At 45.4% G+C, this 19,275-nt stretch overlaps 1 protein-coding gene across 2 annotated transcripts in view; it reads right to left on the minus strand.

Moving 5' to 3' along the window:
- Window positions 1-18,434, minus strand: part of GLRA1 (glycine receptor alpha 1) — an 84,507-nt gene extending 66,073 nt beyond the window's left edge. For both annotated transcript variants that reach the window (XM_058720830.1, XM_058720821.1), the window contains exon 1: window positions 17,490-18,434. In XM_058720830.1, the coding sequence (XP_058576813.1) occupies window positions 17,490-17,545 (56 nt within the window). In that variant the 5' untranslated portion in view covers window positions 17,546-18,434. The remainder of the gene's footprint in view (window positions 1-17,489) is intronic.
- Between the last annotated feature and the right edge of the window lie 841 nt (window positions 18,435-19,275).

Genomic DNA, 19,275 nt, shown 5'->3' on the forward strand with positions numbered 1-19,275 from the left:
GGACATGCCCTAGAGCCTGGGAATATGCTAATCATCATTGTCCATTGTCAGGCCCACATGGGAAGGGGCTGTCCTCCTTCCTAGATGTCCAGAACCAGGCAGCCCCCTCCTGCCTCCCAGGGCTGCTTCAGACCCTCCACCACCATCAGTCATGGCCCCCACCAGGGGGAGGCATGGAGCTGACTGCCTGAGGATAAAGATTTTATTGCTTTAATTCTTGATACAAGAGCCTTTCTTCTCCTCTTTGAACAAGAAAGCAGACTCCATCTGCTTTGGGAAGTACCTTCTCTCCTTTCTCCTGTTTCCTTCCCCTTTCATCATTCCTCCTTAGCATTTGCTTTTTCCCACCTACCTTTCTCTCCCCTTCTGGCCTTCTGCCTTCTTCCTTTTCCTTCATGTGTTTCTGAACCTAGACTGTTGGCGCTGAGAGAGATCTTAAAAGTCAGCTAGTCCAGTCCTCTCGTCCATTTTACAAATGAGACTACTGTGGACCAGAAAGGGAGGGAGACTTACACAGGGAGTTCTTGGCTGAACCCGGAGGAGACCTGAGTTAGCGCTCTTCCCTCTTGATCACTTTGTTTGTCTCTCTTTTTCTTCACCCTCTCATTTTGACATCCCTCCCCTCCCCACGTTTTATGTCTTGCGCCATATTATTTCTTATTCTCTTTTGTCTCTTCATGAGACAAATGGTGACGGATGGAAAGGAAATCAGGACTTTCGGGGGCAGAACTGAGGGGAAATGTGTTGTCAAGTTCTCCCCACCTCTTTCCTCATGGGAAGGGCTATGACTTGGGATGAGTCTCTCAGTTTTCTTCCTCTACTCTCTCCACCCTCCCCCTACACCTCTCTGGAGAGGTTTGTGCAATGTCTTCCCGCCTATGAAGACTTTGAAATGGATTGGGCTCAAGGTATCCTAGATTGGTAAAAATCACTGCTTTGGTGTACTCGTCCACAAAACGGGGATGGTAACAGTACCGACCTAATAGAGTTGCTTTAAAGATTAAATGGTTGATGCATCTGGAGCTTTTAGAAAAGTTCTTGGCATATAGTAGATTCTAAATTCATGTTATCAGATAATATTATAAACATTATTTAGAGGAATTTCTGTTCATAAGGCAAAGGGTGGGAGCACAGATGTTTTAACATGAGAAGGGAATAGAAAACTGTAGTTTAAATAGGTCCTTGTTGGTGACCCCGTCCCTGCTATGCATGCGCTGTCTGCTGAGTGTGCCTACTTACTACCCAAAAGTGCCATCTTTCCTTCAACTATTTAAATTCAAATAGCAGCCCATGTCCATGACTCACACTGAGAAGCCATTTGAGACTTAAAGGTAGTTAGGCTTTGCTCAGAACTGACTGGGTTTCACAAGTCCTTCTGGCATTTTCCATTCAATCCAAGGGCAGTGTTTAAGATGGGAATGGTGGAGAACAGCATTCTTGAAACCCAAATGGCTTGCATAGCATATGACCAATTTTGCCCAATTCACATGCTGTTATTTTATTTTTATTTTTTAATGTTTATTTATGTTTGAAAGAGAGAGAGACAGAGCCTGAGCAGGGGAGAGCAGAGAGAGAGAGAGAGAGAGAGAGAGAGAGAGAGAGAGAGGGAGGGAGATACGGAATCTGAAGCAGACTCCAGGCTCTGAGCAGTCAGCACAGAGCCCGATGTGGGGCTTGAACCTACAAACTGCAAGATCATGAGCTGAAGTCAGATGCTTAACCGACTGAGCCACCCAGGCGCTCCAGCAAAATAACCCAGGTACCCCATCAAAACAAATAAATAAACTTTTTAAAAAGGTAAATTAAATAATAGCATGTGAAGGGGCACCTGAGTGGCTCAGTTGGTTGTGTCCAACTTCAGCTCAGGTCATGATCTCACAGTTCGTGGGTTCAAGCCCCATGTTGGGCTCTGTCCTGACACTTCAGGGCCTGGAGCCTGCTTTGGATTCTGTGTCTCCCTCTCTCTCTGCTCCTTACCCCCTTCTCTTAAATAAACATTAAAAAAAGTTTATTTATTTATTTTGAGAGAAAGAGAGAGAGAGTGTGAGTGGGGAGGGGCAGAGAGACATGGAGAGAGAGAGTCCCAAGCAGGCTCTGTGCTAACAGCCCAATGCGGGTCTTGAACTTACAAACCGTGAGATCATGACATGAGCCGAAATCAAGAGTCAGATGCTTAACCAACTGAGCCACCCAGGCGCCCCTAATTTACCTTTGAGTTTTTAGTAATATAAACTACTAGTATTATAATGAAACGGATAAATTCTAGTACTTAGTAAAATAAAATTCATGATTAGTGAAATAAAAGAAAATTATCCTGTACCACTGAAATTTGTCATGCACACTACCAGTGGAACAGTCTTCAGGTGTAAGGGAAAATTGTCATAGTGAAAAGAGACTTAGAGTCCTTGGTCCTTGTCTGGGCTGGGCATCAATTCACTGTTGACTTTAGACAAATCCTTTTCCCAGTGGCCTCTTTTCCTCCCTGGGAATTGAAGGGATTGGGTCAGATAATTCTTTCCATCTCTAACTTTTTTTTTTTTTTAAGGCCATGAGGATTTTATGAAATTACAAAAAGAATTGGTTAGGGCTTCAATCATGCTGATGAAAATATATTCCATCTATCACTGGTTCTAAAAACCCAAGTCTATAATGTAACTCTGGCCTTCCATTTTCCAATGACATCTTACTTCTAGAACAGTGACTTCGGTAGGAAAACCTACTTCTGTTTGCTCAGAAAATTCTTCCAAACACACCAAACAGACTCAGCCTTTAGGTTCATTTTTATTCAGAGAAAACCAATCAACTGGGCACTGGTTCAGACCACTGCAAAAGTCTTTTTTCCCTACCTGGTACATGTGTCTTTTATTTAGGTTGGCTCTAGGTTTGATTGTGTTCCCATTCTCTCTGATATCTCTTTATAGAAAATCTATTTTTTCAGCCTTCAAAAGTAATACATTATTGTGAAACATTCAAGCATTACCAAAATATTTAATGTAGGAAAGAAAAGCCCCCCATAGTCTCATTCTCAAGAGATAATAACAACTATGAACAGTTTCGGGTCCATTTCTCTAGACTTCTTTTTCCCATATGAGAACAATAAAACATTAAAAAAATAAAGATGGGATCTTTTCGTAAACACCATTTTGCTACTCTCTCTGCACTTCTCCCCCCGCCCCCCATTTCATCTTTTGTCCCGGATATTTTTGACTTTCCTGCATGGAATGAGGTCACCTGCCTTTGGCACTTATTGGCCGAGACTTTGGATGAATCACTGCTCCTCTCAGGGTTTCAGTTTCCTCATCATAAAAGGAAGTGGACTTTTCCCATCTGCCCATCTCCCTAGGATGTAAGTCTTAAGGGAGGTGATGTGTGCAAGTGTAGGCAGCCTGGGGTGGACTCCAATGGATTATTCTCTGTCCCATCATCTGACTAACTGGGTTTGTAGCACTGCCCATGATCTGAAAGTCTGTGGTTTCCCAAGCTGTTTGTTTGTAGACCCGTCTAGATGTTAGGCTGCATGAGAGTAAGGACTACGTCTGTTCTGTTCATCACTGTGTCTATCCCCAGGACTTAGAACAATCACTGACTTATAGCAGGAATTCAAGAAATATTTTTTGGATAATGAGCAAATTGTCTACTCTCAGCTGGGCTTCCAGTTGACAAAAGGCCCACTGGGAGAGAACAAAGAATTGCAGGACTGGACTGAGCCTGGTTAACAGTGGACAGCTGGCCCATCCAGTGCCCTTGATCTCCACATCCTCCAGCCTGCCTGTTCGGCAAGCCTTTCCTCTCTGCCTGCGACAGTCTCTCTCAGCACTCATTGTCACCTGGTGAATTAGTCATTCTTTGTGGCCCAGTTTAAGTGTCCTGGCTCCTTCGACTTTTTGCTGTCTTCCTACCTCCAGGCAGAGTTACACTCTTCTTTATGCTCCCACAATGCTTTGCACCTCTCCCCTTGTAATATAGTAATCATGGTTTCCTGCTTTGCACGATTTCTGTGTGTCACACGTCAACACTCTCCATGCCTTCTCCCATTTAATCCTTCAGGTGATTTTTCAGTGTGGGGGGTGGATACTAATCATTGCCATTTTACAGATGATGAAAACTGAGGCTCAGGAGTCCTAAAAACAATCTTTCTCCAGGACATACAGGAACCAAGTAATATAACTAGGGTTCTAGAATATATCTGACTGATTCCCAAGAGTTTTTAACTGCTGGGTGTTCTATGAGCCAACTTAATTTAAGAATTATGCAGGGGCACCTGGGTGGCTCAGTCGGTTAAGCATCCGACTTCGGCTCAGGTCATGATCTCACAGTTCATGAGTTCGAGCCCTGCGTCGGGCTCTGTGCTGACAGCCCAGAGCCTGGAGCCTGCTTCACATTCTGTGTCTCCCTCTCTCTCTGCCCCTTCCCTGATCATGCTCTGTCTCTCTCTGTCTCAAAAATAAACACTAAAAAAAATAAAAATAAAACTTAAAAAAAATTTAAGAATTATGCTGGAAAGACCCATAGTCTTTACCTAGTGCAGTCTTACTTGAGGCAGCATGGGGTTACCCCTTTTATTGAAACATGTCACCCTCCTCTTCAGGAAGTGTAGCTTTCTATATTCCAAGGCCTATTCAACGAATTCCTCCAAGCCCCTTTGCTCTGGATATGATGCAGTCCTTTCTTGGCTCCTGTCAAGAATTGTTCTTTTCTACTAAGTGTTTTAGGTCACATCAAGAAAACTATCTCTACCGAAGTTCATGCTTTTGGCACAACTAAAACCTGTTTTAGAAAGTTTGCCTTGTCCTGTGGAAGGGGCCTCTCTGCAGACCTTGGTCATGGTGGGAAGCAACTTTAGCTGTGATGCCTCAGGTGTTTTTCGGGGCCTGGAGTTAGAACCTGCTCAGCCAGACGGCGAGGATAAAACTGAGAAGCTCACCGCAATGGCTACTGAGCCAGGGCTGAGCTGCCGAGTCCAGCTCCCTCTCACTGTGACTCATTTCTTAGAGGAAAAAGGGATTACGGTGAGACACAGCAGTGCTTCGGGGTTGGCTGGTTGGAAGCCTTCCGGTCCTGGGCTTCTGTAGAACCAACAGGAAGATGATGGGAGCAGGCACGTGGGGACAAAGTAATTCAACTTAACAAGCACCGAACACCTAATATATATGAACCGCTGGGATGATGCTGTCTATGAGGAAGAGGGAGAACAAGGTGAAAATTCTGGGAGGCACCAGGGGATGGGTTCTTTTTCTTGCTGCCCTTTCCACACATACCACAAAATTCATTCAGTTCCTAGCCTTTGAAGGGCTCACAGTCCAGTAGGGAAGTCAGAAGGGCACCCAAATGTATGTAAGGGCACTTTGAGTAAACCGAGCACCAAGAGTAATGCCTACTTCTCCAAGAGGATTTAGGAAGGAGGATCTACACCCATTTAGGGGGCTGGTGGCAGTCCAGGGGCTGCCTCACAGAGGCAGTGGGGCTAGAGGTGGATCTTGAGGCATGGACAAGAACTTAGGGAAATGGAAAAGGGATTGTCCTTTGTTAAAGGCTTAAGTTCTGCACGGAGAAAGTGCTTGAAAGGTAACTTCATTTATCTGTTGGTGAAGTTGTTCTCTTCAGTTTTTTAATTTTAGTTTATTTATTTATTTTGAGACATAGAGCAAGAGAGAGTGAGAGAACATGAGCAGGGGAAGGGCAGAGAGACAGAGAGAGAGAGAGACAGAGAGAGAGAGAGAGAGAGAGAGAGAGAGAGAGAGAATCCCAAGCAGGCTTCACGCTGTCCATGCAGACCCGGATGCAGGGTTCGAACACACCATGCCTGATGTGGGGCTCGAACCATGTGATCATGGACCTGACCTGAAACCAAGAGTCAGACACTCAACTGTGTCTTCAGTTTTTACGATGAGGAACAGTTTTAAGATGAGAAAGGTTGGGTAAATTGCCAAGATCATACAGCAAGGAAGTGCCAGAGGCAGGATTCAAAATCAAATTAGCTTGAATCTGGGGCTGGCTGGTGTGCCTTTCAGGGCTGAAATGAGGGGCGGGGGGGCGGGGAGTTTCTCGATTTATGGAAGGATAGGGAAGAGTGTGAGAATAGTACAGGGATGAGAAGAGTGGGCATATTACAGAGACCAATGAGAAGTTCAGTTTGGGCTGGAATTTGGTTTGTGGGAAGGCAAGGAGCTGGAAGTGGAGGTAGGGGCTGTGTTGCGACAAGCTGAGAGCCATGTCCTGCCCAAACCTGGCATTCTCGGCAAAGGGCAGCGCAAATGCAAAAAGGAATGAGACGCATCTGTGTGCACACTGACAACTTATTGCTGGGTGAAAAAAAGTAAGTTGCAGAACACGGTGTTTAGTATAATCCCATTTTTGTAGAACAGAAATGCTCACTAGTGGAACATGGCAGTTGAAGGCTCTCTGAAGCCAGACTGCTTGGATTTCAATCTTGCACTGCTGTTTCCAAGCTGGGTAACCCTAGGAAAATTATTTAACCTCTCTGTTTCCTCCTCTGTAACCTCATCTATAAAATGGGATGAATAATGCTTTACAGGATTGTTCTGAAGCTTCCATGGGTTAATACATATTCAGCTTTTAGAAAGATGTCAGGCACAAAGCGAGCACTCATGGTTTGGTCATTATGTTATTAAAATCATCTGGAAGGATGAATAGCAAACTGTTGAGTAATTTACCCTAGGGGGTAAGATTTCAGTGTATTTTAGTTTTAAACATATTTCCCCATGTGATTTAAATATTTTATGGCAAACATGGAATGCTTATAATGTAAACAAACCAGCAAGTTTATTTCAAGGTTGATATTTGGAGACTTTGTTTTTATTGTGTTTTTTTCTGCTATTAGCAGCAGGCCTGCTAGGGATACATTTGGAGAAGTCTCTGGTGTCACTCAGAGAGCTGTTGAAAACAGGTGTCTGAGGCAACAGTTTTGGGCTTCCCACAGGCCAGGTCTGGAGTGCAGCTCATGATAGGAGAGCTGGCCCCGTCCTTGCCTCCTGGCCCTGTTCTGCTCCCACCACCCGCCACCCTCCTGTGGCCCTGGGTGCGGTTTCCCCTGCCTAGGGATATTCTTTTTTTTTTTTTTCTTAAGTTTATTTATTTTTGAGATAGAGAGACAGAGCACGAGTGGAGGAGGGGCAGAAAGAGGGAGACACAGAATCTGAAGCAGGATCCAGGCTCTAATCATCAGCACAGAGCCCAATGTGGGGCTCCAACTCACAAACTGTGAGATCATGACCTGAGCTGAAGTCGGACACTTAACCGACGGAGCAACCCAGCCCCTCCCCTCCCAGGGATGTTCTGAGAAGCCCATCATTGGGTGTGCTTTGGGAAAGGCAAATTTGGAGCCTGTGGTGAGGGCTGGAGCTCGGGCTGTATCTCCAACCTCCTTCAGGGAAGGTAAAAGGAAACTGGTGTTCTTGGTCTTGTGTGTTTGTGGGTTAGGATGTGAGGCTTTGCTCTGAGTACTAAGGGCCAGCAATTAACAATTGAAAAAAACAAAAGGGCCAGGATTGGTGCTGGCTTTCTCCTTTTCTTCCCCACCAGGTCAGAAATTCTCTTGCAGAACCCTCGATAGCTCTTTTATCTGAGCGCTTTTAGTCACGAGGCAGGTGCAGGTGCATAAAAAAGAAAAGGCTGCAGCAACCTGTCTGCCCTTAGAGCCCCAACCACGACCCTCTGGAACGCGGGTGGGAGTTAGTGCCATTCCCCTCCCGTGTGAAGGGTGGAGATTGAAAACTCATCTACTTATGGATGTATGTTAACTTTATTATGATCTAGAAAGAGATGGGCCCTCGGAAAGAGATGAGCTCCTGATCATCTAGAGAGGGAAATTAATCTCTTTTCTACCTCTGTCTTTCTCATCCAGTTCAGTCCCCTCTCTCCCCCTCCCGGTTCATTCTGGGAGTAACAGTGTCAGTGCAGTGGTTAAAAGAGTGTTTTATGGGGGCGCCTGGGTGGCTCAGTCGGTTGGGCGGCCGACTTCGGCTCAGGTCATGATCTTACGATCCGTGAGTTCTAGCCCCGCGTCGGGCTCTGTGCTGATAGCTCAGAGCCTGGAGCCTGCTTCATATTCTGTGTCTCCCTCTTTCTGACCCTCCCCTGTTCATGCTCTGTCTCTCCCTGTCTCAAAAATAAATAAACGTTAAAAAAAAAGTTAAAAAAAAAAGAGTGTTTTATGGAGTCAGCCTGGTTTTGAATCTTGATTTTGCCTCTTGCTAGTGGTCTTAGCTTGGGCAAATTACATAACTTCTTTACGCCTCAGTTTTGTCACCTATAAATGGGAATATACTAGTACTTCTGTCTAAGGGTTTTTGTGGGCTTACGAGACGAGGCAAGTGATGTTGCTAGCACAGTACCTGGCATTCGATAAATGTTCAATAAATAGTAACAACTATTATTAGTGCATTGTTATGGCCCAGGCTGAGAGGGAGCAGCACAAGAGAGCGAGGAGGGAAGATTCAGGAAGAAAGGAATGGCAGACTGCAGTATCTATTAGCATAAAAGATGCACATGTTCTGTGCCCCAGCCGTTCCATTGCTTGTTCTTGTTATCTGCCTGGAAAAATGTCACATGTGTTCACAAAGATGTAGGTACACTGTGATTATTGCAGCACTGATGGCAGTGGAAAACTTAGAAAAAAAAGTATAAATGCCCATCAGTGGGGAGGATGGCTGGAAAACAATGGAATACACACAACATGAAATGGTTTGCAATAGTTAAAAGAATGAGGTGAGCTGTGTTCCTCAACAGGTAAAGCTTCCCAAGACCTGTGGAGATGCGAACGAAACGAATTGCAGAATTGTATAGGCAATATAATTCCATGAAATGATAGTCTACACGTATATATTTCAATAGTTATACCCACATGTGTGTATGTATACGTCTACGCATGCACACCCATATGTGAATAAAAATGATCAAGTACAATACCCCTTAAGGAAACATAAAGCTGGGAGGGACCTGGAGATTATATCAAAGGGGGAGTTTTAAGCTTAAGTCTAGTATTAGATTTTTTTAAAAAGAGAATATATGCCTATATTGTACAATTAAAAATGATCAGGAACAGAGAAAGGGAAATCCGTATCTGGCTCAGAATCAGAAAAATATGACTGTTGAACTAAAGGCCTGATGGGAAATTCCCAGCTCTCCTGTCAGGTGCTTCCTGCCACCCTCCCACTGCAGCCCACTGGCAGAGGGTGAGGGCTGTTAGCCTGATAAACGCCCCGGCTCCCCAGGGCTGTGGCTTAGGAATATATATATATATATATATATGACAGTGTGGTGAGCTAGGAGAAAGGAGATCTATATTTGAATCCTGGATTTACCCTGAGAGTAACAGCAGGGTGTTCGGCAAGTCACTTCTCCAAACCTCAGTTTTCTTAACTCTAAAATGGGAATAGTAACTGCTGTCTCGTATCTGTTTTTTAAATTTTTTTTTTTCAACGTTTTTTATTTATTTTTGGGACAGAGAGAGACAGAGCATGAACGGGGGAGGGGCAGAGAGAGAGGGAGACACAGAATCGGAAACAGGCTCCAGGCTCCGAGCCATCAGCCCAGAGCCCGACGCGGGGCTCGAACTCACGGACCGCGAGATCGTGACCTGGCTGAAGTCGGACGCTTAACCGACTGCGCCACCCAGGCGCCCCTCGTATCTGTTTTTTAAAGTGATTGGGAAGCTCCCATGGGATCATGAACGTGAAACGCTCCTTAAACTGTAAGTGCTCTTGTAAGAGAGGGCTGCGCGTCTGCCCGGCAGCCAGGGTTGCAGCGGACTTGCCGCATTCTTCTGGAGCCGGGCAGTGTTGCAGAACTGAGCACACCGCCATCAACACGCAGCTCACAAAGGCCGAAGATCATAGCAGTTACTTTATTTGATGTATACGATCATAATGTGCTTTGCGGAAAGGTTAATAGGTCAAAGGGGGTAGAGAAGAAGGAAAGACGTGGTCCCGAGGTCAGACAGATGGTAGAATGGGGCAATGGTGTCTGAACATCTGGGAGTCCTAAACAATACTCTAGTTATGTTGGGTCATCGTTGGAGAAAGAAACCAGATTTCCTCCCTCTCATCACCTTGATCTACTTCCTCTATCAGTCCCCAGAGACTCGCAGTGCTACGTCCTAGGCCGCCCACCCCCCACCCCCGGTGCCCGGATTTAAAGCCCATTCTTCAGGTGCCCCTTCTCTTTATCCAGCATCACATGGCTAGAGTGCCCGGCTGCGTAAATGGGTGCTTTTGGTGTGCTAGGACTTCAGGGCCCAGGCCACCCACCAGTTAGGGAATGGGGATAGCTGTCTGAGGTTTGTGTCTGTGAGGGAGGACGGCGTGTGAGAGTGCCAAAGGAAGGAAAGTGCAGTGGCAGAGTGGAGGGCACACAGCCCTTAGAGATGACATGCAGGGGAGTAAGTTTGGGGGATGAACATAATCCCACAGGACCTTGGGAGCTCTGCCATTCACGCTGTAGCCTTAAGGAAGTTATTTATCCTCTCTTCATCTGCAAATAAAAGGGTTGATCTATGTCAGGGGTCCCTAGCCAGGATCATTTAGAACCTTACTACTCAAACTGTTGGTCCATGGAAACATCAGCATCACCTGGGCGTTCTTAGAAATGCAGACTCTCACCGCCCCCAGCCCAGGCCTTCTGAGCCTGAATCAGCATCTAACTGAGATTCTCAGGTGATTCATACACACACTAAAGTTTGAGACTCTTGGTAACATTATAGGTTTCTGGGTCCCCCGCCTGAAGGATCCTGTTTCAGTAGTCTGGTACGGTGGTAGGAAACTCTACGTTTGACAAGCCCCTCACTGCTAGATTGGAGAGCTGTTGAATTCTAGAATTGCCTTAAGTTTCCATGATTCTGTTGGTACTTAAGACTCACTGAAGGGAAAGTGTGATTTTCTGGGGGTGAATGGGAAGGAAATTGAGGACGGACCTTGCCAGGAAGGGAGTAGAGGCTTATACTCTAGGTGCCTGTGGGTTGCCCAGTACCTGAAGCAAGAGAGAACGCTGCGCATTTCACGGCTGGGATTAATGACTGTCAGCAGCTTCCTGTTAAGACGGTAAACTCATTTAGCAACGGACACTGAAAAACAGCCGAATCCAAAGGCGGAGAGTGGTAATCTAATTGCACTGAATTAGCCTCGGGAGACTCGGACAATATCAACTTCAGAAAACCACAAAGTGATCCTTTATAAGGAGTTTCAAAGGCTTTGGGGCCTCAGCACCCCTCATAAGAGCTTGCATTACAAAGCATAGGCACTGTGCGGATAAGTCCGTCTCCTCAGCATCTCAGGGCATTGTTCCCTTCTAACGTGCTTTCTGAATGCATTTGCTAGCTGGCCCTATGGGGGGGCAGTTGTGTGTTGGGCTTACCAGAGGGTTGGTTCAGAAGGGACAGCGGGAGTTCGGGGCTGAGAGGCCTTCAGCCATACAGGCCATCGGTCCTGTGAACACGAGCCGTGCCTGTGGACTTGTCTGTAGACCAGTGCATTTTCTAGGGGTCTTTTTTGGCTCTGACATTTTCTTAGTCTGAGGTCCTTCTCATTTCTTAAAACCAGCCTCTTACATAACCAGGTGGTTTCTTTTAATAATCCTTTGTTGCATCGTGTGTGTGTATTCATTGCCCAATTTATTCGTCACCAGTCCATTTTAAAGAAGGAAAAGTTATGAGTGAATGTGTGTTTAGGGTGTACCCAGAGAGCTTACAAAGATCGGAGGGTAATTTGGGGATCAGGAAAAGAGGGAATATAAGTATTGTAAAGATTTGTCCCTGACCTGCATTCATTTACTTTTTTTGCAGTAAATTATAAATCTCAATCCTCAAAAGCAGCTTGGATTTCTTCTACATCTCTCATGGGAGGTGGGTTTCTCTGCCTTCATTCCTCCGGTGACAGGGACCCTTACTACCACTGAGGCAGCCCATTGCACCACTTGACAAATCTGCCAGAAAGTTCCAAATTACATTGAGCTAGAATTTGTGTGTGTGTACAGTAAAATAATTACCCATTAATTTGCTCCAGTTCTTCTCTTGGAGCTATATAGAATAAATCAAATTTAATGTTTCCCAAATGGGGTCCCTGGATACCTATGGGGTTCATGAAATAGTAATGAGGATTCGGAATCCATTTTAAACATTTCAGAGACTCTAACAAATTGGATATTTACTTCTGACAAAGCTCTATGGACTAACTAAAAGGCATCACGTGTCTTTGCTTTTGTTTTTTTTCTTAGGTCAACTCAGTGTGGCGACACTGTCTATACCAAAATGTTTAGTATTTCTGAACATTATCAAAGGCAGTTATGGATGCCTTCGATTAATAAAAATGGGGAAAATAAGTTAATGGTGTATAGGATTTGGTTAACAAAATTTTAAAAGCGTAGACTTTATGGGCGAGGAAAAAAACCGAAATAGAATCCCTGGTAAAAGTATAGAAACTTTTGGTCTCTTTTCATGCTCCTCTTCAGATCTATGGGGACAGTAATCAAACACCATGTTTTCTCATCGTCCAAAGCACTTCCTGGGGGAGAGAGACATAGCCATGCAATTTGTTAATAATCGTATCTAGAATGTGATAACCCTCCAGAGTGAAGTTGCTTAATGAGGTCCTCAGTTCTTTCAGATTTTTGAGTCTGCATATAATGCAATGTCACTACTTCATATAACAATTGAAATATGAGGCAATATTTTTAACCAAAAGCATTCTATCATGGAGATTGGAGGAGGACAATTCTTAACTGGCACAGTTAAAAATGATTTTAGAGAGATTGATGTGTTGATTCCCTTCATCTTACAGCTGGGGAAACTGAGGGCCAGAAAGGTCATGGAACCCTGTCAAGGTCAGGCACTAGCTAAATTCTGGATCCCAGGTCTCCTGCCCTTTGGGCCAAGTCCGCTTTGCCTAAAGCAGCAGAAAACCTGCAGAATAGCGTCAAGATGGCCAGGCGGGAGACAGTGCCATCCGTCTTAAAAATCATTCTGGCTTCTGCCAGCTGATGAAGGAAATAAAGTTAATGACGCCCACATAAATGCGATGCTGTCGCAGGACGCGTACACAGGCTGTCGGGAGAGGAGCTCTGCGGGCCCTCTGAAGAAGGAAAGAGGTTTTTAATGTAGCTTTAAAGGGAGCAGTGTCTCCTCTTTCTGCAAGGACAGGGACTGTGGCATCTGTTACCTCCGTGTCCCCCATAGAGTGCAGAGTTTGGGACTGGACACATAAATACATGATAAATAAATGCCTAGTGAAGAAATGAAGGCAGCGTCAGTGTTGAAGCAAGTTCATTCTGAGCCTTTGTGGGTGTGGGCCTCTGTCTTTCACAAAGACCTTATCCCAGGCTGGAGGCAACATAGAGGTGTTGGAATCAGTCATTTGAGTTGATTGGTAAGCAAACTGAGTCCCCATGATGCAGAGTCTTATCAAAGCCATGCTGCAGGATGGGAGCAGAGCTCACTTTAGAACAGGGGGCTTTCAAATCCTAGCCTAACTGCTTTCTCCACTGCACCACATTTGCAACCTCTTTCGTAGTTAAGTTGGTCTCAGGGATAAATTCCCTAAATATCCCCTGATAGGTCATCACCAGTTTTGCAAATACACAGAAGTTATGCACCAATTCATAACTCTATTTACCAGCCTAGGGGCCGTATCTAAGCTATCCTTCGGGAATAAAAAATGTGATGTTTTCTTTTCTCTTACTCAAGGTTCCTAAGCCCCCAGAAGAGGGTAGACTGACAGTTTGATTGGGCCTGGTGCAAGCTTGCCCAAGGAACTTCTTTCCTCAGGAAAAAAGTCCTTGGCCCATTTCAGAAGCTCTTAAATGCTTTCTGCAGTGCCCAAAACGCAGCAGGTAAGATTTGAGGGAAAATACAGCTATGCTACTGGGAGGAAGAGATCCAGAGGGGGCACCTCAAAAGAAAACTCATTTACCTTCCAACTGGATGGGTTTCCAGGACCCAGATATGAAACAGTCTATCCGCCATGTTCCTCTTGACCCTTGTGTGAATAGAAACATCTTTCCTTCAAGATTTTAGTGACCTTTCTTAACAAATGAATGCCATATTCAGCACAAAGCCCTGTGCAAGGAAGCATGGCAAAACCATCCATGGGTTAGACTTGGTTTATCTCCTCTCCCTTTATTCCCTTTGCAAGCATGAGCTAGGTCCCTTTTTGCTTCATTGGGGTGATTTGTGTGGTTCATGGGGGGCATGTTCTCAAGGAAACTAGACTTTCCTCCCCATTGTAATTAGGACATCGGAACAGCAGATTAAGAATTTGGTCATTCGATACCAGTGGTTCTCAACTGCAGACAATTTTTGTACTCCCTACCCCGGGATTTTTGGCAGGGTCTGGAGACATTTTTGATAGTCATGACTGGGGGGAGGGGATGTCACCGAGGCCACGGTACTGCTGAACATCTTACAATGCACAGGACAGCCCTCCTAATAAAGATTATCCAGTTCAAAATGTCAGTAGTGCCGAGACTGAGAAACACAGTTATATGCTACGAATTACCCAGAAGATAAAAAATGTTGGGGTCTTCCTGGGCCTTTCCAGCCATAAGCTAGAAGGTAAGCGTTCTGTGAATCAAAGCAAGTTCCCTTTGGCTTGCAAAGGAGGTTGAAAGGAATGTGCTTCTACTATTAAAAAAACCCCCAAAAAACCATATCTTTGCTTATTATTTTTGGCCAGTCTGGCTATAAAGCCCCATCTCCAACTGCAAACAAAGAGACAAAATTTAGGTTATCGAATCCTAGGATGTCGCTCATGGTTTTAGAACCATAGGCTTTTAAAATACCAAAGCAGGAACTTCAGCCAAATCACCTCATTTTACTTATGGGGTCACAGTTGATGAGCACTGCAATGCTGTTTGTGTCCCAGTACCCCATGTCTCTCTCCCTGTCAGCTCTTTTGAAGGCCTGAATGCGTTCTCTGTGTTGGCACCATACGAGATTTCTGCCTCACTTCGACTGCTGTTTTGTTTTACTGTTTACTGTCATTATGGCCGTTTCGCTGGTTATGTACTAATGCAGCAGCACCTCTGTTATTGATGGCCTTTCCTTTTCTAGCCCCCAGATTTCCCCCAACAAGGTGAGCAGCTGGCATCATTTAATCTAAGTAGTACCTGGGTGCCTGAGATGATTGGATTGGCTCATTCCAACACGGTGCCTGTCCCTTGGGGGAGAAAGGGTTATTCACATGGAACCTGCTAGGCTGCCAGTCTCCATTTACCCCCACATACAATTCTATTGAGTCCCCAGATTTTAATGCTTCTGTATTTTGACCTAAAATTTAAAAAATGAGAGAGTTAGAAATGAAAGTGCCAATGACACAAGGATAATACTTTCCCTCCTTTTGACCTTTTTTTTTTCCCAATCTCTCTGAAAAATTGCTGAGGGTATTTCCTGAGTTCAATTCCTAGCTTCATTATTTTATGTTTCAGAACAGTTCTGAAACAACATTGACTCCTCAGATGATGTAGTCATTCCTATATTTTGAAAGTGCAGTGGTAACAATCCCTTCCCAGCTCTCCAGAGTCATGACTTTTCTTTCTTTATAAACACAGAATCCCATACACATTGTAGCTCAGATATGCCTTGACACATGTAGGGGAAGGAGATGTAGAGTGATGTTTCCTGATGGGCTACCACCAGTTTACTTAAAGAATTAGCACAGTGGATTCATCACCTTCTTGAAATGATTACAATGCAAACCTTTTAGACCGTGTCTCCCTTTTGTGAAAGACAATGTCGGGGAGAAGAAAATCAAACATACTGTTCATCAATAAAAAAGGAGTCGGGTGTGTGTGTGTGGTGGCGGGGTGGGGGGAGGTGATGTGCTTGGTCCTATTAATTTGCTCTTTAATCTTTCTGGTTCAGTTCTGTCTCGGTAAGCCAAACAGAGAATCAATTTGCATACAAATGTTACCCAGTACCCCACCTCCGCGGCATTTTACAGTTCTATATGTATGTAGGGGAGAAAGGATTTGATATTAAGAGGATACTTCCTGCCCCTTCCTCCATAAAGTAGCTACATTTCACAGGGCCCTGGATTGTTGCACTTTTTCATTCTATCTGACTCCCTGACTATTTGCATTCTGAGCTGTGGGCAGGACTATGGCCTATCAAACAATTATTTGAACTAGAGATTAGAAGCTTTAGCGTTGGGTATCTCAGGGAAGGAGGGGGTCTTTTCTCCATCTCAAGAGAAAGACATGAAGAGAGGTTCACATATAGACCCTTATAATCCAGGGTTGGGGGAGGAGTCATTCATTTAATAAACCAACTGACAGGTTAGTCAAACCAACAATTCATATGCAGAATTCTCCACAATGTTAAAAGGAAAAGCAATAATTAGTTGCTGGTTTATTATGGGAGAGAATAATATTTGGTGGTTACTTATTTTTAAAAATAACCTAGAGTGGGCTTTTCAAATGGCTGTTAATACAGTACCATGGTAAAACATGAGAGGCAGGTATCTAAAATGAGGAAGATTAATGATCCCTGCGGGTCATGGAGGAAGAATAATTTTTTTCAATTCATATAAATGGAATTTATCATAACCATCTCTGACGATGGCTGATTCACCCACTTACAAAAGAACTATCTATTTCAATGCTTCCTGAAGAGGGTGATTTTTCACTTTTCACTTGTACTAACATAGAATGCTAAGCCTGTAGGCAGAAAATTTTAACCTGAAGAGATAACGGATGAGGGAACTCAGCTACAGATTCAGGGACGGACATAAATTAAACAAAACAAACAAGAATTGTCCATCAGTTCAGGATCTGCAACTAACAAAGTAAGAGTTTGGAAAGGTGAGTGGGTGAGAGGAGGGAGTCAAAGTTTCTAAAGGGAAATCTTTCCCAGAATGTGTTCCTAAGTAGATCCACTCTGCACCCAAGTTCAGGGCTTTACAACCTGAGGTCATAACACTATTGTTTCCAAGCACTAAGCCTCAGCCTACTCCCCCCCCCCCCCCGCCCCACGCAGAAAAAGAAAACAACAACAAAAAAGGAGAGAAAATTAAATGTTCTGTGTCCATTGAGCTCGAGTGCAACCTTCCCCGTCACCGCTAGTTGTCACTTGGCTCCCAGACGGGAGAGCTGAGGTTTTCGGCACTGCGGTTAGAGAGAATGCAGTCCTAATTAAACTGAGTAACTCCAAAAGCTTCCCCTTAAAGTCCTCAGCCCAGTGAAAGCCAATATGCAGAGGGGCTGGGGGCCAGTGATGGGGCGGGGGTATAGCAGATGGAAGGACAAACAAATCACAAAAAAACAGGCAAACAGCTGCTAGAGCAGCGACTGTCTCAGACCTCCACGCACAAGCCAGACACCCTGCGGGAGGGGTGGGGTGGGGGAGCGGGGGATGGAAGGACCCGATTGCAGCGGTATACAGCAGCCCCTTCCCCCCAAAATGAAGGGATAACGGACAGAGTCAGCCTCAGTGCTCCTTTCCCCCATTTCCATTACAGCGATGTGGTCAGTAGAAAATTGCATACCTGAAGAATACAATGGTCTCCCAAAGGTAGAGTCGAAGAGTATTGAAGCTGTACATTTTTCAGGTCCTTGTGCTTTGTAGTCCACGAGTTATGAGGGTAAAAAATGTTTCAAATTGGCACTTACAAAACCAGCGAGCGCTATTGAAAAAATAATCCAGATGCTAAGGGGAGGTGGAGAACAGGGGCGCGGAGGGAGAGCCCCAGGGGAAATTGGAACGAGGGGGCTGTAGGTACCACGGACAGAGGCAGCCGTGAAGCGTTTCAGCACCACGGAGAGCGTCCAGCCCTGCTTTTCAGGAGCGCGAAGAGTATTGCTGTTTGTTAAACTCCAGCTTGTCTGTTGGTTCCCTGCGGCGCTGGGGAGGCACGTTTGGGGGTGGGTATATTTTCTTTTTTACCCCTGTTTTTCTGTTTAAACGGCCAGCTCCATGCAAGGGAAAAAAATCTTCTGTGGCGATCAGAGCGCTGGCCTCCGACCGTTAGATTGGGCGAGCATCTTGGGTAGAGAGAGCAGGGCTTTATGCCCCTGGGCTGGCCTGAGGGGGCTAGGGGCCAGGGGAAGCGATTGACGGTGCTGCCTTCAGTTAAATCCCGGAGAATGTGCCAGGCTGGCGCATCGCGACCGAGTCCCGGAATCTCGTTTCCCTGCCTGCGTGCGAGTCTGTTGTCGCCTTGCGATCCCTGTTCTCTGGTCCCCGCCGAATAAGTTATGATCGCTGCAGGAAAGGTGTCCCATTGCTCAGGGCTGCAGGCATGAGAGAGCTCAGGGCAAGTTTCAGGGGCTGTCAGGGTCCATGGCGACCCCGCGGGGCTGAGGAGCCCAGGGTTTCAGATGCATCTCGATTTTCTGAGCTCGCCCATCTTCCTTTGGCCAGGACTCCCTCAGATCTTCAGACTTTCTTACTGCATTAATTTAACAAACTGGCGGCATGGGAGCTGGGAGGGGGGCGGGCGAAGGCCGATGGGAGGGGGTGGAGAGGAAAAAAAGGGGGGAAAAACTCCTTAGTATCTTCAAACCCTCCCACTCGAGGTGCTCATTGGCCCACGGCTGCGAAAACCAGATCTTTTCTCAGTGTTTGGCCAATCGCGTTTTAGACTCTAGGTTGAGTTTAACGCTTAAAGTGCTGGACGAGATCCTTGACTCCCCTTTCCTTTGCAAGCGGGCGGTGGGGTGGGGGAGATTATGGAGTTAATCTCTGGAGGTCTCTTAAAATATTGCCTCGATATTTAAAGAATGTAGTTGTATGTGAGGAAAACAAACACCACGGGTCCCAGTTCGGACCTGCCTCTGGGCTCAGCATACCATCTTAAAAGGGAAGAATTGAACCGGATCCCCGAGTTTCTTTAGAGCTCTGAAGTTTTAATATTTGGTACCGAAGTAAAGGAGAGGTTTCAAAAAGACGTCTGGTCCATAAAAGACTGCTTCTTTTCCCCTGGGCCACTGCAATGGGAAAATACAGGAGAAATTCCTTGAGTACTTCCCAGGGTCAAGAGGGAGCAGTCCTGGCCTCACTGTTGGAGCCCTTAGGGGAGATAAGGAAGATATGCAGTCTTCCAACAGGACAGGAGACAGTTTTGTTTACATTTCACAAGCTACGGCAACAGAGCCTAAGAGAGCTGTGTCTTGTTCCAAAACAATGATTGAGCCAAGCTATACACACAGGTATCTAGTACTTAACCACTCCTGCTTCCTTTTTTCTCTTCCTCCTGCTTCTCTCTTTCCCATCTTATTTGAGTCTCAGAAACCAGCTAGCTATAGATTTCACTCTAGAGCCCAGCTGGGGAG

This window comes from Neofelis nebulosa, chromosome 1, assembly GCF_028018385.1.
Source record: "Neofelis nebulosa isolate mNeoNeb1 chromosome 1, mNeoNeb1.pri, whole genome shotgun sequence".
In the NCBI taxonomy this organism is placed as follows: Eukaryota; Metazoa; Chordata; class Mammalia; order Carnivora; family Felidae; genus Neofelis; species Neofelis nebulosa.